Source organism: Haliotis rufescens, unplaced genomic scaffold (assembly GCF_023055435.1).
Source record: "Haliotis rufescens isolate VD_foot unplaced genomic scaffold, xgHalRufe1.0.p SCAF_60, whole genome shotgun sequence".
NCBI lineage: Eukaryota > Metazoa > Mollusca > Gastropoda > Lepetellida > Haliotidae > Haliotis > Haliotis rufescens.
Window position 1 is genome coordinate 2,334,532 of NW_025964335.1, and position 27,878 is coordinate 2,362,409.

At 43.6% G+C, this 27,878-nt stretch overlaps 2 protein-coding genes across 2 annotated transcripts; both read right to left on the bottom strand.

Annotated features, from left to right (window-relative positions):
• Positions 1 to 882: 882 nt before the first annotated feature.
• LOC124140823 lies at positions 883 to 5,035 on the bottom strand. The gene is made up of 4 exons (XM_046508599.1): positions 4,943 to 5,035; positions 2,081 to 2,265; positions 1,697 to 1,781; positions 883 to 1,123 (listed from the first exon to the last, which is right to left on the bottom strand). Exons 1-4 carry the CDS (start codon positions 4,953 to 4,955, stop codon positions 957 to 959), a joined length of 450 nt encoding a protein of 149 aa, XP_046364555.1. The 5' UTR covers positions 4,956 to 5,035; the 3' UTR covers positions 883 to 956.
• Positions 5,036 to 12,264: 7,229 nt separating this feature from the next.
• Positions 12,265 to 26,296, bottom strand: LOC124140824 (mucin-22-like). The gene is made up of 11 exons (XM_046508600.2): positions 26,173 to 26,296; positions 25,135 to 25,201; positions 22,721 to 22,861; positions 20,645 to 20,956; positions 19,377 to 19,655; positions 17,884 to 18,021; positions 16,780 to 17,082; positions 16,351 to 16,404; positions 15,369 to 15,509; positions 14,382 to 14,684; positions 12,265 to 12,497 (listed from the first exon to the last, which is right to left on the bottom strand). Exons 2-11 carry the CDS (start codon positions 25,199 to 25,201, stop codon positions 12,319 to 12,321), a joined length of 1,917 nt encoding a protein of 638 aa, XP_046364556.2. The 5' UTR covers positions 26,173 to 26,296; the 3' UTR covers positions 12,265 to 12,318.
• Between the last annotated feature and the right edge of the window lie 1,582 nt (positions 26,297 to 27,878).

A 27,878-nucleotide genomic window follows, 5' to 3' on the forward strand; every position in this document is an offset into this window, starting at 1 on the left:
TCGGTGAAACCCACGAGCACATAATCGGGCCGAACCGGGATTCGAACCCACAATCATAGTTTTCTGGCGTGCCCAAGGGACGCAACTCTGCACAGCGAATCGCGGCGCCTTAGACGACTGGGCCACCCGTGCCCCCTCAGCCATATCACTGCAGGGGACACCAGAAATGGGCCTCACAGATTGTACGGATGTGGAGAATCGAACCCGGACCTAAGGCGTGACGGGAACGCTAGTTCAAGGTTAACAACTACCCCACTGCCCGCAATGGCTTGGAATTAAGGATGCATGGGCACTCTCTTTCTGACAGGTCTTGTCTCCACAGGGAAATCTGCGCTTCTTCCACAAATTGCCCATAGATAATACATGCATTTAAATAGCGCACACAGTAAATATGCTCTGTGTCCCTAAGACACTGGGAGAGTGTTGCAACAGAAATTCCTGAAGCTGAGATTTGAAAGTGGAAATCGTGGGTGCAAATTTAAGATTTTCTGGATTATTCTACAGACTCACCGTAGCGTATGGGAATGTTTGATTGGTTTGTTTGTTGTTTAACTTCGCACTCAGCAATATTCCAGCCATATGACGGCGGTCTGTAAATAATCGAGTCTGGACCAGACAATCCTGTGATTCACTTCATGAGCATCAATCTACAAATTAGGATATAATGACAGGCATCAAAGAAGTCTGCGAGCCTGACTACCTGATCACAGTAGTCGCCTCTTACGACAAGCATAGTCGCGATTTACGGCAAGCATGGGTTGCTGAAGACCTATTCTACCCCGGTAGTCTTATTAGTCTTGTTTCCGTGCATGCGGCAAAAGATTCTTATGCCTCTAAACATATATAAACGTATGTCAAATGTCACAACATAAAGGTACCGAGTATGATTTAAGTGTTTATTTACTTTTCCAAGACAATCGACACGAGGAAAGTCTTTCCTGCTTTAACAAGGGGAGTTAACCCTGCGCCGCTTGAGCCGCCTGGGCGAGTCTGGTGATCTCCGCGACCTCGGCCTTCAGGGCACACTTGAGGGCGTCAGCTTGGTGTCCCTCGGTACAGGACTTACAGGATTTGGTGATCGCGTTCTCGCACACTTGAGCCTCGCAACGTTCCTCAGCAATATCTGGAAACCGGATTGTATTTGAGAATTATGTGGGTGTGTTTTGTCGCCAGATTCTGTTAATCAACACAAACATTTAGGTTGTCTACCCTTGATGGCAAAGAGTTACGGCGAATGCGGCCATCACAATCTTTAAAGGATCAAGATCGGTGATTTTCGTGCCGTCGTACCCCGATGTCATAATAGTCCAATGGTTTAGTTAGAGTTAGGGGCAGTGGGGTAGCCCAGTGGTTAAAGCGTTTGCTCGTCACACCGAACGCCCGGGTTCGATTCCCCACTCGGGTCAAAAGCCCCTACCGGTGTCCCCCGCAGTGATATTGCTGAAATATTGCTAAAAGCGTAGCAAAACCATAGTCACTCACTCAGTAGGAGTAGATGTTTAGAAACGCTTTAGACGCTGGGGAGGTATACGAGGACAACAGACACCCCCCCCCCCATGCACCCTTGCTCCACAAAAGTATTAAGTGAATATTGGTTCACGTCGCATTTAGCAATATTCCAGCCAGACGCTGCAACTTCTTGGTTACCCCCCGCCCCTATTCTGTCACGAGGGACGTCTCACAGTACTTTACTTACGATGGATGAGGAATCTCTTCCCAATGTGCAGATGGCACTTGTGTATGTTGTAGTTTAACACAAGCTGTGTTCCTTCAAGCGGTATCTGAAAAATACACGCAGAAAAACATTTATTGAATACAAGGAAAAAGGGTCAGCACATGTTTTGCAGGTTGTCGATGACGGTTCTATTATTAGTATAACTACATAGACCGCCTCCGTAGTGTAGTGTCTACCTGACCGCCTCCGTGGTCTAGAGGTAAAGCGTCCGCCCGGAGAGCGGAAGGTCCGGTGTTCGTTCCCCGGCCGCGTCATACAAAAAGACGTTAAAAGATGGTACTTGTTGTTACCCTGTCTTGCGCTAGAACTAGAACTGTCTCGGTAGAATGCGTTCGTCATACTTACAGTGCCGCTCTTGCCGCTGAAGAAAGCAGCCACATTTCCGACGAAATTGCCGATGAGTTTGTCAACGCCCAGTTTGTCCAGAAGCAGTTTGGACAGGAGGGGTTCAGCCGCTGTCAGCACCGCCGTGAGCTGCCTCTTGGCGTACTCGCCATGGACAACCACCAACAGGGACAGGACCAGGGTAACTGGGAAAGAAAAAATGTAACAAATAGATGCTATTCCCAAAACCAGTCGTGGACAGTGACACCATCAGGGCAACTGGGAAAGGGAAAGAATGTCATCAACAGACATAATCCACAAACTAGTCGTGGACATCGACACAATCAAGGCAACCAGGCAAGGACTACAAAGTAACCAACAGACATAATCCACAAACTAGTCGTGGACATCGTCACAATCAAGGCAACCAGGCAAGGACTACAAAGTAACCAACAGACATAATCCACAAACTAGTCGTGGACATCGTGACAATCAAGGCAACCAGGCAAGGACTACAAAGTAACCAACAGACATAATCCACAAACTAGTCGTGGACATCGTCACAATCAAGACAACCGGACAAGGACTACAATGTAACCAACAGACATAATCCACAAACTAGTCGTGGACATCGTCACAATCAAGACAACCGGACAAGGACTACAATGTAACCAACAGACATAATCCACAAACTAGGCGTGGATATCGTCACAATCAAAGCAACCAGGCAAGGACTACAAAGTAACCAACAGACATAATCCAGAAACTAGTCGTGGACATCGTCACAATCAAAGCAACCAGGCAAGGACTACAAAGTAACCAACAGACATAATCCACAAACTAGTCGTGGACATCGTGACAATCAAGGCAACCAGGCAAGGACTACAAAGTAACCAACAGACATAATCCACAAACTAGTCGAGGACATCGTCACAATCAAGACAACCGGACAAGGACTACAATGTAACCAACAGACATAATCCACAAACTAGTCGTGGACATCGTCACAATCAAGACAACCGGACAAGGACTACAATGTAACCAACAGACATAATCCACAAACTAGTCGTGGACATCGTCACAATCAAGACAACCGGACAAGGACTACAATGTAACCAACAGACATAATCCACAAACTAGTCGTGGACATCGTCACAATCAAGGCAACCAGGCAAGGACTACAAAGTAACCAACAGACATAATCCACAAACTAGTCGTGGACATCGTGACAATCAAGGCAACCAGGCAAGGACTACAAAGTAACCAACAGACATAATCCACAAACTAGTCGTGGACATCGTCACAATCAAGGCAACCAAGCAAGGACTACAAAGTAACCAACAGACATAATCCACAAACTAGGCGTGGATATCGTCACAATCAAGGCAACCAGGCAAGGACTACAAAGTAACCAACAGACATAATCCACAAACTAGTCGTGGACATCGTGACAATCAAGGCAACCAGGCAAGGACTACAAAGTAACCAACAGACATAATCCACAAACTAGGCGTGGACATCGTCACAATCAAGGCAACCAGGCAAGGACTACAAAGTAACCAACAGACATAATCCACAAACTAGGCGTGGACATCGTGACAATCAAGGCAACCAGGCAAGGACTACAAAGTAACCAACAGACATAATCCACAAACTAGTCGTGGACATCGTCACAATCAAGGCAACCGCCCAGGGACTACAATGTAACCAACAGATATAATCCACAAACTAGTCGTGGACATCGTCACAATCAAGGCAACCAGGCAAGGACTACAAAGTAACCAGCAGACATAACCCACTAACTAGTCGAGGACATCGTCACAATCAAGGCAACCGCGCAGGGACTACAATGTAACCAACAGATATAATCCACAAACTAGTCGTGGACATGTACACAATCAGGGCAACTGTGAAAGAATGTGCTCAATTTAAATAAGCCACAAACCAGTCGTGGATATCGACACCGTCAGGGCAGCTGGGAACAGGAAAGAATGTAATCGACAGACATATTGCACAAACTAGTCGTGGATATCGTATGGTTTTATGTCTCTTGTAGCAATATTCCAGCATTTTCACGGCGGGGAACACCGATAAATTGGCTTAACAGTTTTGTACCCATGTGGGGAATCGAACCCGGGAAGCGAACGCTTTAACCACTGGGCTACCGCCCGACACCATCAGGGCACCTAGGAACGGGAAAGAATTTACTCAATTTAAATAATCCACAAACCAGTCGTGGACGGCGATACAATCAGGGCACCTAGGAATCGGAAAGAATGTACTCAATTTAAATAATCCACAAACCAGTCGTGGACAGCGACACAATCAGGGCAGCTGGGAAAGAATCCCTTAATTCTGTGTAGAGCTGTCGGGTAATTTTATTTAGTCGTAGGGGGGCACGGATGGCCCAGTGGTCTAAGGCGCCGCGATTCGCTGTGCAGAGTTGCGTCCCTTGGGCACACCAGATACTTATGATTGTGGGTTCGAATCCCGGTTCGGCCCGATTATGTTTCTAGGTTTGTCAGCACCATACCCGTGCTCGTGGGTTTCACCGAAGAGGTAAACGTCTGAGATCTGCATCACTTCGGGTTTTCCTCCCACATTAAGCTGACACGCCGTGATATGACTGGAATACTGTTAAAAGCGGCGTTAAACCCAACTCACTCACTCACTCATTTAGTCGTATCAGGTTGATGGATATATCAAAACTTGTCAACGTTCGTTGCCATTGTTCCACTGTCGTATGCCTGTTGTGGTTATTTTTAAACACCGTCCAAGCCCGTTGTCATGGAATTTTAGCACTACCTATGTCCAAAATCAAGCACTGTATATCCACCACAGATGGACAAAGAACAACGATTCAAGAAACGTTCAGATACCTACCTGCAATCTTCATTGTGCTAGGAGAGATGGCACTGCACCTTTCGCACGGCCTTTTGTAGACCTTCCCCACTCCCAGTTTACGTCATTCCCCAGCTGTGATGTTCACACTGCATGTTGTGCACACCACGTGACGTCCTCGTTTAGTCCATGCTAGGTTCTAACTATATCACAAACATATGTCTTTGAATCACTGTCAAGTAGTGAGGATACCAAGTGTTCACGAAAAGGTGGCACCCGTTACAAACACATGCAAAGACAAGTCAATTGTTCACCAGAAATACACGGAAACGTATGGTACAAATTTTCAAATGGGGAATTGCATCAGGCATCATTGTTCCCACTGATGTGTCAAATTTGGAAATGTCCTCAAGATATCTATCATAAAACTTTTGAATGCTTTACTTAGACCTCAAATAATAGAATAGGAGGCCATTGGTCAAGATTCAGGGTTACAAAATATATATTATTGAAGAATGCTGTTAGAACTCAATTGTTATGTGGATCGCGAAGATGTCTGCCTATTCACACTTGACATTGAAATTTCAAAGAGTTTCAAAGAGTTATAAATGGCCAGTAATAAATAAAAGACGAAACCCACTCCCGTGAAATACCAAGTTTATGAAACTCGCGAATAGTTTTGTATCTGACTCGCTTTCGCTTTTCAGATACCAGAGCTATTCACTCGTTTCATAACATTGATATTAAAAAGAAGCGAGTTCGGTATTCTATATTTATTACCTCTAGGGTTAGAATAACCGAAATTATATAAATCGTATATGCACTTGTGCAAATATCATTTCTCGCGCCCCAGTGTATTGTTTCCGTCATCCGGACGGCATTGTTGACGTCATTCCTATCTTATTGTGACATACGGTCGGAATGACGTCATACTAGAAATGGCGACACGGCTGAAGATGGTTGATGTCATTCGATAAATTGTGGCTGTTTAGGACAGCGGTGGTGAGCTCTAAAGCATGAAGATATAATGGGTTGATAAAGAAATTATCACACTCTCATGTGTGTCATACTGCTTTTACGAAACTCGTGTAAGGATTCATGTATTAGCCTCGCTCTCGCTCGGGAAATACAAGAATTCTGACACTCATTCCGTAAAACCAGTGTGACACACATGCTCGTATAAAATGTAATTTATAATGAAAGCGACTTCCCCCATGCTTTGGAATATTACTTTGTCTCATGTGTCAGATCTCAAGCCAGCATTTTCAACTAGTATGACGAGTTGAGTTTAATAGTTGATGAATTGGTTGAGGGTAAGTATCATATTAATATCACATGTAATCATATTGAAGATACATACCATGATTGTTCTACTTCAATAAGATTATTTAATGATGTATTGTGAAAGACAAGCTGATGATTTTAGAGAAAGTGGATGTTATCTTGCCCTACCCTTTTCATGTACTGTTACTGTCAATACCTACTGTTATATTCTGAAAAGAAGAGAATATATCTTATACACATTCGCTAGTGCCCCGTGTAAATGAATATTTTGTATTGGCCTGTATTTTGTATCGGGGACTTAGAATATATTACTTTTACAGTTTAACTTTATAGTTTTATATCTGTATTATCTTCACAATATTTTCAAAACAGTTTCTTATACCTTGTAAAGCAGTAAAGCGTGGCTCGTTATATTTCTAAAAACTGTGTATTTGTAAGCATGATGTTTATAATATATAAATTGTAATGAAGTGCGATTTTAATCAATAGTGTGTCTGTCTGTCCATATAATCGCCACTATCAAGGCGTCGGTCGGGTAGCCTAGTGGTTAAAGCGGGATCCGAAGACCCGGGTTCGATTCCCGACCTGGGTACAATTTGTGAAGCCCATTTCTGGTGTCCCCCGCCGTGATATTGCTGGAATATTGCTAAAAGGGAACTAAAATCAACCTAACTCACTCACACTCTATCATGGTTTAACCAGAGTATTATATCATCACTTTATGAGATGCCCTGGATCTAATCGCCACCACAGCTTCATTTCGGAAGTGACGTCATCGCTCTATTGCTCCCATTTCCTCTCGCTCATGAGTGTAATTTGATTGGACGGAGTCTTGCAACTCGCATCGGGCGCAGGAGGAAGCTATGGGTGTTTGGTGTTTGTCGGAACAGGATACCCTGGATTAATGGGGATAGGATTTACGACTGGGGATGTGAACTGCTTCACATCTAACCTTGAGAGAAAAGTGGAAATTTCCTTTTTCGTGAACTGTTAAACGTACATTGTGTGGTCATTCACGTGCCGTGGATATTTAGCTGAGCAGAAGACAGCAGAGCACGCAAGGTTCGTAGACAGATAGAGGACACCAGGTTCTCGGACGGATAGTGGACACCAGGTTCCCGGACAGATAGAGGACACCAGGTTCTCGAACAGATAGAGGACACGAGGCTCTCGGACGGATAATGGACACCAGATTCTCGGACAGATAGAGGGCACCAGATTCTCGGACAGATAGAGGACACCAGGTTTTTGAACAGATAGAGTACACCAGGTTCTTTGACAGATAGGGGATTTGGGGACAATTAGTGGACTTACGATAGTAGTGTATCGGAAAAAAACATGAACATGTTTAAGGCGAACCGCAAGTATCCCGAGTCCTAAATCTGATACTCCGTGACAGACACTTGTCAGATTACTGTGAACCTTTCTCACACTTTCCATTCCACATCACTGGGAGTATGTTACTGTCTCCATCTTCTACTCATCAAGATGAATTTGGGAGTGTTGTTTTGCGTCCCTGGAAGCATTGCTCCAGCCATGTTCAACGGGCTTCACACATTGCACCCATGTGGGGAATCGAACCAATGTCTTGGACATGACAGGTCAACACTTCCGCCACCTGACTTCAACAGTACCCCTATTCAGATGAGAGGGTCCTTGAATTCAGAGACAGTGTGAGTATCTATCTGTGTGTGTGTGTGTTTCTGTGTGTTTGCGTGTGTGTGCGTGTGCCTGTGTGTCTCTGTATGTGTGTATGTGCGTGTGTGTGCCTGTGTGTCTGTGTGTGTGTCTGTGTCTGTCAGTGTGTCTGTGTGTGTATCTGTGTGTGTGTGTGTGTGTTTGCGTGTGTGTGCGTGTGCCTGTGTGTCTCTGTGTGTGTCTGTATGTGTGTATGTGCGCCTATGTGGCTGTGTGTGTGTCTGTATGTGTGTGTGTCTGTGTGTGTGTGCGTGTGCGCGTGCGTGCGTGCGTGCGTGCGTGCGTGCGTGCGTGTGTGTGTGTGTATGTGTGTGTGTGTGTGTGTGTGTGTGTGAGTGCGGCACTCAGCAACATTCCAGCTATATACCGGCGGCCTGTAAATAATCTAGTCTGTACAACGAGCAACGCCCCAAGCCATCGGAAAACATGACGACACGGCGACCAATTCACCGAGCCTTTTCCGGCCAGCCTGGGTTACAGGGGACTACCAGGAGCAGGTCAACACCTCACAAAACAGTCTATCTCAGATACAGTGGGCAGTGATAAACAAATACTTGAAATGTTAAAGCTTCGTAAATATAGACCAACACAGCATCCACTGAGGGTCACCTGGTTGCCTCCCTTAGGGACGCCAGGAACCTATGATTGTGGGTTCGAATCCCGGTTCGCCCCGATTATGTTTCTAGGTTTGTCAGCACCATACCCGTGCTCATGGGTTTTTGGGACCTGCATCAGTTCGGGCTATCCTCCCACATTAAACTGACACGCCGTGATATAACTGGAATACTGTTAAAAGCGGCGTTAAACCCAACTCACTCACTTACTCACTGAGGGTCACCTGAGGTTTAAAATAGTCCACGTAAAGGCAAAAGGTACTATACTCAGCGTAATAATTAAAGGGTCATAGGGGAGTCTGAGGAACATGTGCCACCAATCGCCAAAACGCCTCAGTATGTAGACAATGTGATTAACAGTTGAGAAACATCTTGATTATGCCTATGTCACACTGATCGGATGCTTTTATGACACTGGAAAATTGACTATTAAAAACAATGGGAATTGAAGGTGATGGCAAACGCCACCTCAAACACTCGCCTGAACGCAACCAGTGGTTTATCCCATGCACGTGCAATACATGACAAGTAACAGTTCATTGCAGATGCAACTGATCAGTTCTCTTAAAGATCGCAAATGAGCCAATAAACTCTGTCTGAGTTTGATATTTATGTTAAACTGCGGCATGAAATCTCATTGGGCTAGCACTACAAAATCGGCATTAAACCTAGTACTAGGACCAGTACAAGAAGCCACTCACACAGACACACACACACTACCACCACCACCACCACACACAGATATACACACACACACTACCACCACCACCACCACACACACACACACACACACACACACACACACACACACACACACACACACACACACACACACCACCACCACCACACACAGATATACACACACACACTACCACCATCACCACCACCACCACACACAGATATACACACACACACTACCACCATCACCACCACCACCACACACAGATATACACACACACACTACCACCACCACCACCACCACACACACACACACACACACGCACACACACACTACCACCATCACCACCACCACCACACACAAACGACATTCATCGTACGTAAAACCCCAGCTCAGTTTTAACAAGGGAATCCAGTGATTGACATTGTGAGCAACGATCTGCGCCATCGGGTTACACGCTATCATCCACGTAACACAGCCTAGCTAACCGATCCATGTGGTTTGTAGTTTATTGTTTAACGCCGCAAACATCAATATTACAGCTTTATGACGGCGGTGTGTAAATAATCGAGTCTGTACCAGACAATCCAGTGACTGACATCATGAGTATCAATCCACGCAACTGGGAAACGATGACATGCATCAACCAAGTCAGTGAGCCTGACCACCTGATCCCGTTAGTCGGCTCTTATGACAAGCATAGTCGCCTTTTACGGCAAGCATTGGTTGCTGAAGACCTATTCTACCCCGGATCTTCACGGTTCCTTCGGCAATATACAAAACTGACAAAGTGCAAACAAACAAACAAAACATTGCCAAATTAAAGAGAAACTTGACAAATGAACTGATTTTACACATTGGTTGTAACACATACACAGTCAAGGTCATGCATAAATCATGCACAGAACGGAGTGTATATAAATCCTTGAAGGAAGTGACTATGGATCGAGCCAAAGCTCTGTTGATCACCAGAGAAAGCCCAGGCGTCCCGGAGTCAAAGGTTGTGCGATTGTGAGGAACTGGTAAAGATAATAATAATGTTACAAGGTTTTTAAATGTTCTTTTATTCCCTCGCGGACATTTGTAATAGTTTTCTGACTGATGGGTAAATAAATAGAAAGTACATACTTTTGTTTGTTTTTATAGGTCAAAGGCGTAAAAGGCGACTATGCTTGTCTTAAGTGGTGACAAACGGGATCGTCGCGCGGCTCCGAACACGACTGGGCTCCCAGTACCAAGAAATAGAAGTAAGCAGGACTTCGACATATAAGAATGGGGTTTGATATAAATATAACGTCAACGCCAGAGAAAAACCAGTCGCGAGTACCGAAGAAACAGATTCCATTGAGCGTGAAGACCCGTGAAGATCCGGGTTAGAAAAGGTCTTCAGCAACCAATGCTTGCCGTAAAAGGCGACTATGCCTGTCTTAATTTGTGACAAACGGGATCGGGTGGTCAGGCTCGCTGACTCGGTTGATGCATGTCATCGATTCCAATTGCGTGGATCGATGATCATGATGCTAATCACTGGATTTTCTGGTTCCGACTCGATGTTTTACAGACCGACGTCATATAGCTGGACTATTGCTGATTGTGGCGTTAAACAACAAACAAACAAACAGTTTGTCGAATCTCGATCGTTCCAACTTCTCACCATGATGAGCCTGTCCTAGCCTATCATGTTCTGTCCAAGTAACTGTGTATTGAGGGATGGATTGTACACTTATGTAAGTATCAAACATTGTGTTGAATTAATCATTGTACAATGTATGTGTGCGAGCCCCAGTACATCAAGGCTTACGTAGTTATTTAGGGGGCACGGGTGGCCCAGTCGTCTAAGGCGCCGCGATTCGCTGTGCAGAGTTGCGTCCCTTGGGCATGCCAGAAACCTATGATTGTGGGTTCGAATCCCGGTTCGCCCCAATTATGTTTCTAGGTTTGTCAGCACCATACCCGTGCTCGTGGGTTTCACCGAAGTGGTAAACGTCTGAGACCTGCATCACTTCGGGCTTTCCTCCCACATAAAGCTGACACGCCGCCAGGAATACTGTTAAAAGCGGCGTTCAACTCCAACTCACTACCAAAACTAAGGCACCAAGGACAATGGGGTGTCGGGTGACCTTCTCAACACACTGCACATAAACTCGATGAAGTGGTCGCACAGATAGCCTCTCTCTTGGCCGATTTAATATGGCACTTCACTTGGTTGACACTCATTTCAGAATAATTGCGCAGGTCGATGCTCATGATGTTAATCACTGGATTGTCTGGTACAAACAAACAAACAAACAAACAAGCAAACGGCCTTCAGACAACGCTGTAAATTCAGTGATATTAAGCGCTCGTAAAATCTCTCAGACTTTCCTTCTCTCCGTTCAGCAATTTTTTAACACTCATTGATGATATGACGTGACTGAAAATATAGGCATCTTTAATTTTTCAATAATCACCTGAATACGCAGGAAATCCTTTGTAAACAGTGGTCTCATTCACCCGCTTAGAAAACATACAAGCCGTTAGTGTATGCCTATATGTATTTTAGGAGTATGTTCACTGTAAGGGGATTTCATGTGTATTTGGGGGCACGGGTGGCCCAGTCGTCTTTGGCGTCGCAATTCGCTTTGCAGTGTTGCGTCCCTTGGACACGCCAGAAACCTATGATTGTGGGTTCGAATCCCGGTTCGCCCTGATTATGTTTCTAGGTTTGTAAGCACCATACTCGTGCTCGTGTGTTTCACCGAAGTGGTAAACGTCTCACGGCGCGTCAGCTTAATGTGGGAGGAAAGCCCGAAGTGATGCAGGTCTCAGACGTTTTCCACTTAGGTGATATCCATGTGCTAGGGTAATATGCAAACAAATCTAGAAATATAATTTAGACGAATCTGGGATTCGAACCAACGACCAAAGGTTTCTGGCGCGCCCAAGGGACGCAACTCGACACAGCGCCTCAGACGACTGGCCACCTATGTCCCCGAGCTACCGTTCTGAATGTATCCCCATTGTTTTCAACAATTTTTCACTTTACCAAATCTGTGTCTGTATCCAATGGTGCACAACAGATTAACAATTGCAAGAAACACAACTGATCGAACGTTTCATTGCTGCATTTATTAAACAAAATAATCACATTTTTTCGATACAAATTAATCCAAACATGCCAGCAGAGTGACCGTCAAGAGGAAGGTCAAGGTCACAGACGAGAACGTCAATGGCGACGTGGCGGAGGTAAAGGGGTCCATGACGAAGGGTTGTGGTGGGAGGAACACTGGTTTGGCAAACGCCGCATCACCAACGTTGCGCCCCGCAGCGTCAGTCGGACAGCCTGATAACACAGTTGCAATTAAGACAATTAACATAATTACCAGTGTTACTGCCACTTCTACAACAACAACAACAACAACAACAACAAAACAACCAATTAAGTATTTATCAAACGCAAGTTTTCTTCTTGTGATCAATCGGCCCGTAAACCAATGAAATGCCCGATGGATTAAAATAAATCAACCTTTTAATATTATGAAACACCAAATGAATACACCATTGAATCAAAACATACCTTCATTCGGTTTTAAAGATTAATGTTTTTAAAAAATTGACGATAAGCACTTTGATGGAACCAACAATCACAGCGCATCGTGACACATCAGGAGAACGGTTCGCCCGTACCTCGACAGATGAGGAATATTTGTTTGTTTGTTTATTGTCTAACGCCGCACATAGCAATATTCCAGCTATATGACCGCGGTATGTAAATAATCGAGTCTGGACCAGACAATCCAGCGTTTGACATCATGAGCATCGACCCACGCAATTCGGATACAATGACATGCATCAACCAAGTCAGCGAGCCTGACTACCCGATCCCGTTAGTCGCCGCTTACGACGAGCATAGTCGCCTTTGACGGCAACGGTTGCTGATGCTGAGGACCTATTCTACCCCGGATCTTCACGGACCGGTGGGGAATAGGGTCATTAGTATTTTACACAAGATATTGAGCATGCTGGAGGTTTTCGTCAATAGGTTTTGTAAATAGGTCAGACGACTGATCAAAACCTTTGCCGCGTTTCGTGAAATTGTTCTTTCTTTGTTTGTTGTTTAACGCTGGACTCGGTAATATTCCAGCTATATCACGGCAGGAGACACCAGAAATGGGCTTCACACATTGTACTCATGTCGGGAATCGAACCCGGTTCTTCGGCGTGACGAACGAACGCTTTAACCACTAGCCTACCCGACTGCCCCTGAACCTACTAGAGACAATAACGGTACTCGACGTATGATAAGTGATCTGTAACGTTCTTGGATGTTTTTGGTGTTTATTTTCTTGTGCTCCTTTTTCCTCTGCTTTGAAATTTTGTAAATTTTCAATCATTGTAGGAATTACTGATTACATGCACTCTTCAAAAAAAGAAACGTACATGTAGTATGTAGTTCCATTTTTGAAGAGTGAGTGAGTGAGTGAGTGAGTTAGTATGGTTTTACGCCGCTTCTAGCAATATTCCAGCAATATCACGGCGGGGGACACCAGAAATGGGCTTCACACATTGTACCCATGTCGGGATTCGAACCCGGGTCTTCGGCGTGACGAGCGAACGCTTTAACCACTAGACTACCCGACCGCCCCCATTTTTGAAGAGTGTATGTCTAGTTTTTTACAGGCAGCCGATGTATACGTATTTTGAATATTGCTGAGTACAGCGTAAAACAATAAATAAACATAGTCTGTGTTTATCTCCTTTCACACCAAAGACCTGGGTTCTATTCCCAACATTGATACTGTGCGTGTAGTTACCTTTTGGTGTACCCCGCCGTGATATTGCTAGATGTGGCTCATTCACTCACTAGCTCACTCACTCATTCACCCACCCAACCACACGCCCAACCATCCATCCATCATCCATCCATCGGGGGAACGGGTGGCCCAGGCGTCCAAGGCGCCGAGATTCGCTGTGCAGAGTTGCGTCCCTATGATTGTGGGTTGGAATCCCGGTTCGCCCCGATTATGTTTCTAGGTTTGTCAGCACCATACCCGTGCTCGTGGGTTTCACCGAAGTGGTAAACGTCTGAGACCTGCATCACTTCGGGCTTTCCTCCCACATTAAGCTGATACGCTTCGATATAACTGGAATACTGTGTTAAACCCAACTCACTCACTCACTCACTCACTCATCCATCACTTCATCCATCCACTCACGCACTCAATACCTTGTGAAGTCACATCAACAGCACATTCATTGGTGTCGGTGGGGTCCAGCCAAAACTCCGGATCCGTCTTCAGATGGTAGCCTGTCCTACATACACACCCAGCTGACCTGCTGCACTCGGCGTTAGGGTCGGCGCAGGGGCCCCTCAACCCACAGTACTGGCCCACAGTCCTCTGGAACCAGTACACGCACCCCGTGGTGGAGCGCACCGTCCAGGGGAGGCAGATACACACGCCCCCAGCACAGGAGGACTTGGTGTCCGTACACTCCGTGGACTTTGTGCAGGCCTCTCCAACTTTTGATGCTGAAAATAAATCGAGATTCATTGTTGGGGCCCAACTATTTAATATACGTAAAATTCAAGTCCCCTCTCCGCGAGACCCTACCCCATACCCCCAATCATACTTGTTGTTACCCAGCCTGGAGTGGCATTAAGTGGATAAAACAAGGACTGGTCGGGACAATTACTCCAGAATAGTACAAGCCGCGACCACGAACACCCCCGCCCCCACCACCACACACACACACACCACAAACACACACACACACACCTCATCACATTGCTGAGAGAACATTGCTCGCGATATCCATCACCGGTTTGTCTTTTAACTGGAACATTGCACACACACACACACACACACACACACACACACACACACACACACACACACACACACACACACACAGAGATATTCACACAGACACACTGAAATACATACTGACAGACACAGACACTCACACACAGATACACAGACACACATACAGACACACACACAGGCACACACGCACACACACAGACATACACACACACACAGATAGATACTCACACTGTGTCTGAATTCAAGGACCCTCTCATCTCAAGTGGATTAGGGATGTTAAACCCCATTTCACCCCACCACATCTCTCTCATTCTCTGCCTGTCACTCCAAGAATAGATCTGCACCACACACACACCCGATTATTAAGAATGTATTGACGCTGGTCCTACCTGCGACACATGCCGTATTGTCTGAGTTGGCTCTGAAGCTGGGCTGGCACCTGCATACCGGCTGACCGCACCTCACCTTCTCACAAGCGGAGTTGAGGGGACACTGATCACTCACCGCGCAGATCTCAGATATCTTTTTGTCTGAGACAAACAATATGTTGGTTACAACAAATAATGAATATAAAATTCTCTTCCCTAATATTTTAAGTAGGGAAGAGAATTTATGGATGTCAACTTCTTTATTATGAGCAACACAAAATTTCTCATAATAAAGACGTTGACATCCATAAATTCTCTTCCAGAAGTGTATCACTTCTAAATCCCTTCAAAGATTTAAAAGTATGATATTGCTTTTCCGCTGGTGTACTGCTGTGCGGTGTTACGCAACAAACACATACTTTTTTTTAATGTTAATTGTGCATGTGGCAGGTGCTACCGGTAGGGCAGGTCACGCTAACGGTTTCGTGAACACCTGGTGTCATCACTGTATTTCAGTGATCCATTCATGTAATTTTTACCGCTAATTTACCTTCAACACCAAATGAAATCTGTTCCTCTGGATAAATCGAAGCTGGTTATTCTCTGGCGATGACGTCTTATATATACTACTCAAAAGAAGTTAAGGATCACCCGGTTCCTTCATATTGTAAAATGAAAGAATCAGGTGATCCTTAACTTCTTTTGAGTAGTATATTTAACTTCGCTTTTGAATTAAAAAATAAATAAATTCACGTTTCATAATATGTATTTGTAGGTGTGACTGCTGTTTGTTATTCCTGGTAGGGCTTGTAAGCTCGATGGGTTGAAATGATTAAAAGTTGCATAAGGTGTTGCAATTCGCTGTGCAGAGTTGCGTCCCTTAGACGTGACAGAAACGTGAAAAGGTATCCCCTTTCGTCGTGATGATGCCTATTCGTTCACTCACTCACTCAATCACTCACTTGAAATCAAAATGATAAGGTTGTTTTTCATATGCACGTACCTCTTGCAATAGTCGTTGTAGGTGTTTGTGTCGTTGTAGATGTCACACACTCTTCTGTCACATGGAACGAGGAAAACAATATGATTAGGCTGGCGGTCTGCGTGGATTATGACGAAAATTATAAAAAGAATATTTTGAAGAAATATATTCTGCACCCGAAAATCCTCGAACAAAATAATTTGCTCTCAGGTTTTAAAGACAAAGTAATTGTTCATTTGACATGCTTGATATTCAGAAAATATAGTGTTGTGGGTAAAACAAAATTGTTCGACTTCTTTCAGAGAAGGTTTTTTTTCTGAATATCTCATACACTAACAGAATACAAAATATTTTGTCTCATATCCCAATCCCCATCCCCACCACTACCCCGAATATCAAATGGACTGTCCCAAACATTCCAATTCTTGCATAAAGAAGAGGAAAACTCACCGAGTGAGAAGTCAACCTTGACACAGTCCGTCCTGTCATACGGGTTGTCCCAGAACTCTTTATCCGTCTTTGTTCTGTATCCAGTCTTACACTGACACACCCCGTCCCTCGTACAAAGGGCGTTGGGATCAAGGCAATCGCTGACGTGACCACAAGCTTCCCCAATTACCCAGAATCCCTTTATAGCGCAAGTCATCCGGTTGGTTTTTCGGACATAGCTTGAACATTTGCAGGTTCCGTCACAGTATGACAAAAAGGGGACGCACTGGGAGGTGTCATCGCATGCGTCGTTGATGAGCTTGCCTGAAAAATATCACTTTGTCTTAACCTTCAAGAAGGCCTCAGTCGTCCCTCGTGCTTTCGCATGACCTTATATAGAGATTTGCCCTGAGACGATCAGTCAAGGTCGTTTCCAACCAATTGGGAACTTTAGGTGAGGCTATGTTCTCAACGCTCCAACTCACTTACTTCATCGAATGTCATCAATTCGTATCATAAAAATCGAACCTCGTTTATCCGGATACTTGCAATTTCTTAACTATTTTCCGTATAAACGAATTTCCGGATATCTGAATCCCTGTCAGCTTACCAGAGTTAGTTCCCCTACGTAAATTCAACGGAGCCAAAACAAAAACATTATATAATGCATAAGATCTTTCGTGTAAAAACTTACATCTTATCCATCCAGCGAATTCGGGTGAATTTGTGAATAAAAATGTGATAAAACAGCACTGGACCCCTCGTTAAAGATTTACCCTTTAAATCATACTTCCAGTTCTGATGGGCCTTTTTCATACGCAGATTAAGAATACGGTGTGCATGTTCTCGTAAACTGTACATGGACGAAATATTGCCGATTCGATGTATAATTTAAAGTGATGTCAATAGGTGACCAAAATTTGAGTGAGTGAGTGAGTATGGTTTTACGCCGCTTTTAGCAATATTCCAGCAACATCACAGCGGGGGACACCAGAAATGGGCTTCAGACATTGTACCCATGTCGGGAATCGAACCCAGGTCTTTGGCGTGACGAGCAAACGCTTTAACCACGAGGAAACCCGACCGCCCCTCCAAAATCTGAAGGCGAAGACTGAAATATTATACCTTGGAAGCACGCTGTTCTGTCCCTGGTCGCCACGAAGCCAGTGTTGCACATGCAGACTGATCCTGCACAGCCTCTGACGCTGCAGGAGGAGTCGCCAGGACACTCGGCATCACCAGTGCACACATCAAAGACCTTAACTGCAAGACAGATGCACCATGTGCATTAAACGTACACTACACGAGAGAGAGAGAGAGAGAGAGAGAGAGAGAGAGAGAGAGAGAGAGAGAGAGAGAGAGAGAGAGAGAGATTCGGTACTCTGGTGGTACAAATTCTGAGCAGAAGTTTTAGCTCGGAATCAAACACATATCAAACACCTTAACTGCAAGGCAGATGCATTAAACGTACACTACACTGTCGGGCAAAAGAAAGTATACACCCATGGTTGATGGTGAAACAATCAAGAAATGGTTATTATATTTGATGATGATGTATTTGATACGGGTATAATGGTTATGTTTTGGACCTTTGCAGTGTTTCGGTTTTCAGTAAACGTCGTTTTCATAAAGTTTTTAACTCTCTGGTCAAATTCAAATTGCAAATGTACACCACTGGGGAACGGGCCCTTGTTTGTGTATGTATGTGCATGTAAGTGTATGTATGACTGTGTTTGTGTGTGTGAATGTATGAGTGTGTGTGTGTGTGTGTTTGTGTGAGTGTTTGACTATTTGTCTCTGTATGTGTTCATGTGCGTTTGTGCATGTGTGTTTATTTGTGCGAGTGTGTTTATTTGTGTGTGTGTAAGTGTGTGTGTGTGTGTGTGTGTGTGTGCGTGTGTGTGTGTGCGTGCGAGCGTGCATACATTTGTGTGCATGTGTACGAAATCCAAAAAACAAGAACAAACAAAAAAACCTCACATAACTGAATGTATCGGCTTGAGAAGAGTGTATAGTGTTACAGAGGTATTTATAGTGAACAGTGCTGAATTAGGTCTCGAACGAACTTGGTAAATCTTCGAAATTACTAGTCCGTTAGACCGAGACAACTAAATTGTGCTAAAGTAAAAATCCACTTCTAATGCTTCAGTTTTGCTTCACAATGAAACCACTAAAACTGAAAGAAAGTGTAAACATAGTAAACACGTTTGTCTCGTTCAACTAGAACTAACTACAACGTCTGTGGACTAGTGAGTGAGTAAGTGAGTATGGTTTTACGCCGCTTTTAGCAATATTCCAGCAATATCACGGCGGGGGACACCAGAAATGGGCTTCACTCATAGTACCCATGTCGGGAATCGAACCCGGGTCTTCGGCGTGACGAGCGAACGCTTTAACCACTAGGCTACCCGACCGCCCCTCTGTGGACTAGTAAAATCGGTGTGACCTGCTCTATCACTGGCAGTGTCCATACAACTTGTAGTTGCTAATGTAATGCGTCACAAGCGCTTGTGTACATTCGTGGACACAGATCTTGATCGCTGTCACGATGTTTTTGTAAAGTTTCAAAACACAACAAATTCTCCTATTCACACACTCACTCACGCAATATTGGTCACCTGTGATAGTTGTCTGAACTGTCGTTGTCGTTGGTGTAGTGGCTGTAGTGTCCGTAGTTTCCGTAGTAGCTGTAGTATCTGTAGTTTCCGTAGTAGCTGTAGTATCTGTAGTCTCCGTAGTGGCTGTAGTAGCTGTTGTGTCCGTTGTTGAACTGGCAGTCTGTGTCGTTGAATCTGTTGTTGTGTCAGACGTTGTACTCGTGGCCGTGGACGTAGCAGATGTTGTAGGCGTTGTAGTCGTGGATTCAGTTGTTGTTACCGGGCATAGTACTGGGTTTTCTAAAGTAGAAATAAATACGTAAATTCATACCATGACTACAATCACTGATGACATATACCATGACTACAACTACTGATCACATATACCATGACTACAATCACTGATCAAGTATACCATGACTACAATCACTGATCACATATACCATGACTACAATCACTGATCACATATACCATGACTACAATCACTGATCACATATACCGTGACTACAACCACTGATCACATATACCATGACTACAATCACTGATCACATATACCATAACGAACATCACTGATGACATATACCATGACTACAATTACTGATGACATATACCATGACTACAACCACTGATGACATATACCATGACTACAATCACTGATCCCATATACCATGACGACAATCACTGATGACATATACCATGACTACAATCACTGATCAAGTATACCATGACTACAATCAATGATCACATATACCATGACTACAACCACTGATCACATATACCATGACTACAATCACTGATCACATACACCATGACTACAATCAATGATCACATATACCATGACTACAATCACTGATCACATATACCATGACTACAATCACTGATCACATACACCATGACTACAATCACTGATGACATACACCATGACTACAACCACTGATGACATACACCATGACTACAACCACTGATCACATACACCATGACTACAACCACTGATGACATATACCATGACTACAATCACTGATCGCATACACCATGACTACAACCACTGATGACATATACCATGACTACAATCACTGATCACATATACCACGACTTCAATCAATGATCACATATACCATGACGACAATCAATGATCACTGACCCGTGGATTTCACCAAAGATGTAAACGTCTGAGACCTGCAACACATCCTGCTTTCCTCCGACATAAAGCCGACATACCGTGATATAACTGAAATATGTTGAAAAGCGTTCAACTCAACTCACTCACTCACTCTAACCCTTCAACCTACCGAGCACAAACGAATCTGCCACACAACCGACGATGCTCTCAGGCTCCGCCCAAAATTCGGCCTCATTCTTCAGCCGGAAGCCATCCCGACAACCGCAAAGATTGCTCTTGCACTCCCCCAAGACATCAAAGCACACGGCAGTTGTGTCACACGCTTCCCCATTGGCTAGCGTGCCTTGAAAGACACAGGCATCCTCGTTGGCTGAGAGTCGGTGGTATGCCAGACATTCACAGACGCCGGAGGCTGAGTTGCAATAGGTGAGAGTGTTCACGCACTTAGTGCTTGCGTTACAGGCCTCGCCAAGCCTCGAGGCTGAAATATAGGATACACGGATAACAAGCCTGAAATATAGGATACACGGATAACAAGCATGAACTACTCATATCCCCCGCCAATACCGACATTTACAGTCTAAGTCAAAGTCGTTGCCATGGAAACTTGAAAAATATTTTTTCTCAAAAATCCCAAACAATCAAAAGGCACCAGTTCACCATTTGACGTATGTATGTGCCAAGTTTGGTTAAGACATTTCGCATGGTTTTTAAATTCTGCTCCGGAAACGAAATGTGATGAACGGACGGACAGCACCAACTCCTATATCCTCCTTCCACTACGTTGGGGGGATAATAATGTGTTACCCAGAGTCGAAGGATATATATGGAATCCTAGACGGGACATTGTCCCATTGTCACCCTTACAAAAAAAAAACCCAAACCAGCAAAACGTGTCAAAATTAACCAAAGTGCGACAACGATACATTGTGACCATTTGTCGCCCGATTCCAGGATCCACAAGTTTACGCCAATTCTTTTACTGTTTTCATTGTCTTTCCCAATTAAAAATTATTTTAGAATGCTAAGAATGTAATACAAAGAATGTATAAAAATTCGCAATTAAAAGAAATCTCTAAAAATATGCACTTTGATACAGAGTAATTTTAAACCCAGCCTAAACTATAAAAAGCCAGTGCATTAAACTACTTGCGTCCTCCTGAAAACAATATCATATATGTGAACATAGTGTAATACAAATCTATGCATGAATGAACACTTTGTGCATGTTTTTAACATCCGGGTACCCCTTGTACCGATAATAGCATTTAGCGGTCGGTCTGTTCTGTTCTGCCAGGTGAGCTTTCTAATTAATCGAAAAGGTTTCTAAATTCTAGATACGAGTGACCGACGCATTCAGACATCACATCTGCTTCTGTATCTCGAAAAAGTATATAATCTGGGAGCTCCGCAAAAAATAAAATAAAGCTGGGATGATATACTGTTGTTGGTGTGTTATACATACTGTCGTTTCTGAGCGCAATGGCGTCTGTACCAAAAAAAGGTTTACCATCGAAGGTATATTTGTGTTTAGTGACTGTTCTCGAAATTTCCGAATCGAGGTGGAAAAGAATTGAAGCTGAATGTTTTTTTAGAATTCTGACTGAAGAACCAACACAACCCTCATCAATTACAGGATTTGGCGGTCACTTATGCTACCTTCTAATGAGGTGTCCTAACTGGGTACCCATGTCGGGGATCGAACCAGGCCTTTGGCGGGTCGAGAGAACGCTTTAACATCTAGGCAGCCATAGTGTTACTAGAAAGCCGGCTGTTACAGATCTGATTCTAATCAGACTGGATGGTAAGACTGGTGAACACTGAAATCTGTCCATATTTAAAAGAAAAATGGCATATGAGATTAACATAAATGATCTTATTGTTTGTTTACATTACACATAAAACATTCCAGATGTATTTAGGTGCAAATATTAATATAAACGCCATCAATATTTTTTCAGATCTAATTTCAACTGAAATTAGGTTAATTCAAATACCGTTGTAATTGTAAAACAATTGTAAACTGATTTTATCATGACTATACAAAAAAATATAGACAACTGTTCGAAATACGTAACATCTTTCAGAGCAAAAATAACACAGCCTATTCTATTTTCAGCCAATCAGAAAACAGTAGTTCGTTTGTGGGCGTGGTCAATATTTCGGTTTATGGAACCATTAACGCAATACAAATTGTTTGGTTAGCCAATCAAATGCTGCGGAATTACTTGTAACATGTATTTACCGATGACGCATTCATGTCCCTCCTTGCCCACCACGTATCCCGGGTCACACAGACATTGGTAGCCGTTGTCGCCATTACACCGACAGGTAGTCGTCGCTGGGCAGTCGCTGGCAGATGTGCAGCTGTCGTAGGCGCTGTGTGCTGTCACAGTAAAAAGAACAATGTTAGGCCTATCACGGGATTGTCTGGTTTGGTACAGGCCGCCGTAGCATGGCAGGAGTACTGCTGTGAAGTATCAGGCAGCATACATTAAAGTATAGGATAAAACACGTCCGAGGGTTGTTATGATATTTAAAACCCGCATCCCGAGGGATTTTCCGAGGGAAAGGGTTTTAAATATCATAACAACACGAGGGGAAGTGAGGTGAGGTGAAATTGGGTTTAACGTCGCGTCCAAGATTATTGCACTTATATAGCGACGTGCATGCACGTGTGTGTGTTTGTGTGGCTGCTTGTACAAGTCCGGACTGATGCCGATTTATAGTGCTAGCTCACTGAGATACCATGCCGCAGTTTAACATGAATACCCCACTCAGACACAGTATACTGACTCCGAGCCGACCAGTCCTTGTTTTAGCCCCTTAATGCCGAGCGCCAGACAAGGTAACAACAAGTACCATCTTTTAACGTCTTTTGGTATGACGCGGCCGGGGATCGAACCCCGAACCTTCCGCTCTCCGGGCGGACGCTCTACCACTAGACCACGGAGGCGGTCACGAGGGGAAGTGTTTAATCTTACTTATAAACAGAGAAAAGAAACTTAAAACAACATTTATCAACATTTTTATGTTTCGAACATTCTAAAAAGCTGTGCGGCTTATCAACACCTCTGTAGCCTTGTGGTACACTCACTGGGCTACAGATATGAAGGTTGCGAGTTCGATCCTCGGGAATATAAAGAAAACATTTGTCATTTTATTTTTCATTACATGTTACAATCTGAACGGAAGTTATATTAATAAAATACCCCGGACATCATATAAAATCCCTAGTATATTATAACACATTGTATAGCAAATATGACTTGAATATCCCACAAAATCCCGGGGATGTTATATAAAATCCGACGGACATCACAACGTCCCTGTTTATGAGATTTAACCCGAAAGGAGAACAATAGGATGACGTCACCAGAGGTTTATAATCTTTGATGCAAACTGAAAGTCGCGAACACAGGTTACCGGTAGGGCAGAGTGAGTGAGTGAGTGAGTGAGTTGGGTTTAACGCTACTTTTAACAGTATTCCAGTTATATTATATCACGGCGTGTCAGCTTTATGTGGGAGGTACAGAGACTGTTTTTTCTCTGGCGTTGACGTTACATTTATATCAAACCCCATTCTTATATAGCCAAGTCCTGCTTACTTCTATTTCTTGGTACTGGGAGCCCAGTCGTGTTCGGAGCCGCGCGACGCTGTGAAGAGTTGCGTCCGTTCGGAGAGCTGGAAGCCTATGATCGTGGGTTCGAATCCCAGATTCGCCCTGCTTGTGTTTTCTTGGTTTGTCAGCACCATACCTGTGCTCGTGGGTTTCATCAAAGTGGTGAACATCTAAGACCAGCATCACTTATGGCTAACTGGACTACTGTTAAAACAACACTGCCTCACGCATTCACTTCTTCTTCTGTTACCTTGTTATATATACTACTCCGTTCTTGATGGGGATATTTCTTCTTTTCAATGATACACATATCTGATTTTCATGTTAGAAGTTGAGCAGTATAGTTGACGACGAGGTAACGTTAGAGCCGCGTACAGTTATAGAGTACGTTTCAACGCTTTGTGTACAATTGTCAATAGGTCTATTAACAATACCCCGTTTGTGCGGAACTGAGGTTAACGCGATGTACATTCACTTATTCTGGGTAAGGGTGGTGGGGTAGCTTAGTGGTACAAGCGTTCGCTCGTCACGCCTAGGGCCCGAGTTCTATTCCCCACATGGGTACAATGTGTGAAGCCCATTTGTGGTGTCACCCTCAGTGATATTGCTGGAATATTGCTAAAAGCGTAAAACCATACTCACTCACTCACTATTCTGGGTTATTTAATCGCATTTCACATTACTTTGAGTTACTTCCCCAGCAACCTAAGCTGTTCATAACAGGCGATGCAGTGGATCGGTTGGTAAGACTCGATTTATAGCGTGTCATCGTGACCCGTCGGCAAGGGGCGTTGCTCATAATATCACCCACTGGCCTGGCTGGTCAAGACTCGACTATTTACAGGCCGTCGTCTTATAGCTGGAATGTTTAATAACAAACAAGCAAAACCGCCCATATCAATTGTTAAAAACATTCACAACTTTCATTAGTTATCGTGACACAAAACATAATTTAGTGATATGCTGAGTGCGGCATTATGCAACAAACAAACAAACAAACAAACAAACAAACAAACAAACAAACCCACAGTCTTACCTGATGTAAAGGACAAAAACGCCGCGCTAATACCGACAAAGACGAGTAGGTTAAAACTCTGCATCATCTGAAACATACTCAGGGAGGAAGTGAAACTGGGTTTAAAATATAAAACTGCACATTTACTTAAAAATGAAACCTTATACTATATAGGTTAGTGACAAATGAATAGACAACTCGGGAAGATATTGTCATTTCAAATCTGATAGGTGAGGTGATTTGAAATGATTTGAGTTCAACGTCGCGTTTGATTATTGCACTTACAAAGCGACGTGCATGCACGTGTGTATGTGTATGTATATGTGAGACATTGAAGTATCTTTATCAGACAGGGGGGCATTGAAGTATATTAAATTTGCAGGAGGGACATTGAAGTGTCTTTACTACACAGGAGGGACGTTGAAGTATCCATACTACACAGGAGGGATATTGAAGTATCTTTATCACACAGGGGGAAATTGAAGTATCTCTCCAACGTAGAATTGATGCTGAAGTATCTTTTAAACGCAGGCGTGAGATTGAAGCATATTTACTAGACAGGAGTGACATTGAAGTATATTTACTACACAGGCGTGTCACTGAAGTATATTTACTACACAGGAGTGACAATGAAGCATATTTACTACACAGAAGTGACATTGAAGTATATTTACTACACAGGCGTGACATTGAAGCATATTTATTACACAGGCGTGACATTGAAGCATATTTATTACACAGGCGTGACATTGAGGCATATTTACTACACAGGTGTGACATTGAAGTATTTTTGTTACGCAGGTGTGACGTTGAAGTATCTTTGCTACACAGAATGAAACCACGTTTGCATTTTGGTTATTTAGTTATGGTTTTCCAAAATGATTTTCCACCCGGTTTATTACACTGCGAATAACCCATCTTCCCGAAACAATATGGTTTATTCGTTTAAGCATTTCGCACAAAGTCTATCCCTTAATAATCAAAACATTTACTGTGTATTTACTGTTTACGTATCCTGTCTTTAACCTTATATATAATAATTACGGGATGAGTACGTACCTTGAAAGTGTTGTAATAAACTGCAGGTATATCTTAACACGGCCATGCATTCACTGCCGCATTTTATGTTGAATGATCGACTGATGCAAGACGGGTCTCGACGTGATGTCTACTGTAAGAATTTATTCAAATAAAATCAGAACACATCTTTTTTTTCTAAAAATCTCACGTCCCATATCAATAACAAACGTGACATGCAAAACTAAGAAAGATTTTACACCACTATCCCAAAACTCACAATGGTTCCGAAGAGGCACTGATTACTACAGGTCGTTGTAGCGCGCGTATCGCTGTTTGTTCAGTGTCGGATACCTGTGCTATTATTTCGAGGAATGCTCATCTTTTATTTGAAATACGAATAAACTAATCCGACGGTTCTGTCGTATTGATGAAACAAACTGTCTGCATAGGTGATGAGGTCTTCAGTATTTACTTTAGGCAAATACACAGAAAAGAATAGGAGACAAGAGACACACCTGTTGGATGCCTGTTTCGTTCGCTGCCTGGGAGACATGAACAGATGAATGTTCACTTGCTCACTACACTTATGTCGACGTCATTGTTTGTTTTCTAGTTAGCAAATTTTTTGTTTACTGTCACTAGAATTGCATTAGTATAGGTCTCAGTAAAACTTTCAAAATGTATCAGTAGACATGTGGAAGATATTTCCAAATTTGACGCGCCAGTGTTTGTTTCGACTATTTTGTTTCGTACCATATGTGCCCATGTGAATAATTGACTTGCCTTTGCATAGTGATTCCTAAATACATGCTCATGACATATTCGGAATCGTAGAAAGGCAAAGATTTCTTACGATTAAAGAAAGGGTTTTGTCGCTTTTATTTAGAGTGAGTGTTTTGTTTGTTTGTTTGTTGTTTAACGCCGCACTCAGCAATATTCCAGCTATATGACGGCGGTCTGTAAAATAATCGAGTCTGGACCAGACAATCCAGTGATTTACATCATGAGCATCGATCCACGCATTTGGACATGCCTGACCACCCGATCCCGTTAGTCGCCTTTTACGACAAGCATAGTCGCCTTTTACGGCAAGTATGGGTTGCTGAAGACCTATTCTACCCCGGAATCTTCACGGGTCTTAGAGTGAGTGAGTGAGTTTTGATTTTACGCCGCTTTTAGCAATATTCCAGCAATATCACGGCGGGGGACACCAGAAATGGGCTTCACACATTGTACCCATGTCGGGAATCGAAACCCGTTTCCTCAGCGTGACGAGCGAATGCTTTAACCCCCAGGCTACCCGATCGCCCCTTTTATTTAGATCCATCAATACGAGAAGCATATCTGAAAATAAGACTGCATGTTGTTAATTATTCATTCCGAGTTCCCTGATGTAACTTATATCACTGAACATATGCTATACAAGGGCGTCAGCGCCAGTTTGTAATAGCAATGTGCATGTATTCATCAAATGGTCATCCAGTGTTTTATTTTAGCATGATTCGTACATTGGTCAGTAATTGTTGCAATAAGTGTGGCTCTGCTTGGTTAAGTCGATACTATTTATGGCATAACAACTGGGATTTGTTAACAGTTGGTTCCCTGTTTTGTTTAGCCCCACCCTTCCAAAACTGTATTAGCCTTTCCCCATAGAAGTGCAATAGCCCCCCCCCCCCCCCCCCCCCAAAGCGGAAAAGGCATTCCTGTCAAAGGTGCACCACTCCTCGAAATAAAAGGTTTTCAAC

Coding starts and splice junctions, on each gene's coding strand:
- LOC124140824 (XM_046508600.2), bottom strand. CDS start 25,201: ATGATGCAGAGTTTTAACCTACTCGTCTTTGTCGGTATTAGCGCGGCG. Junction 22,862..25,134: donor GTTTTTGTCCTTTACATCAG/GTAAGACTGTGG, acceptor TTACTGTGACAG/CACACAGCGCCTACGACAGC. Junction 17,083..17,883: donor CAGAACAGCGTGCTTCCAAG/GTATAATATTTC, acceptor GATATTTTTCAG/GCAAGCTCATCAACGACGCA.
- LOC124140823 (XM_046508599.1), bottom strand. Junction 1,782..2,080: donor TCAGCGGCAAGAGCGGCACT/GTAAGTATGACG, acceptor TGTATTTTTCAG/ATACCGCTTGAAGGAACACA. Junction 1,124..1,696: donor GAAGAGATTCCTCATCCATC/GTAAGTAAAGTA, acceptor TCCGGTTTCCAG/ATATTGCTGAGGAACGTTGC.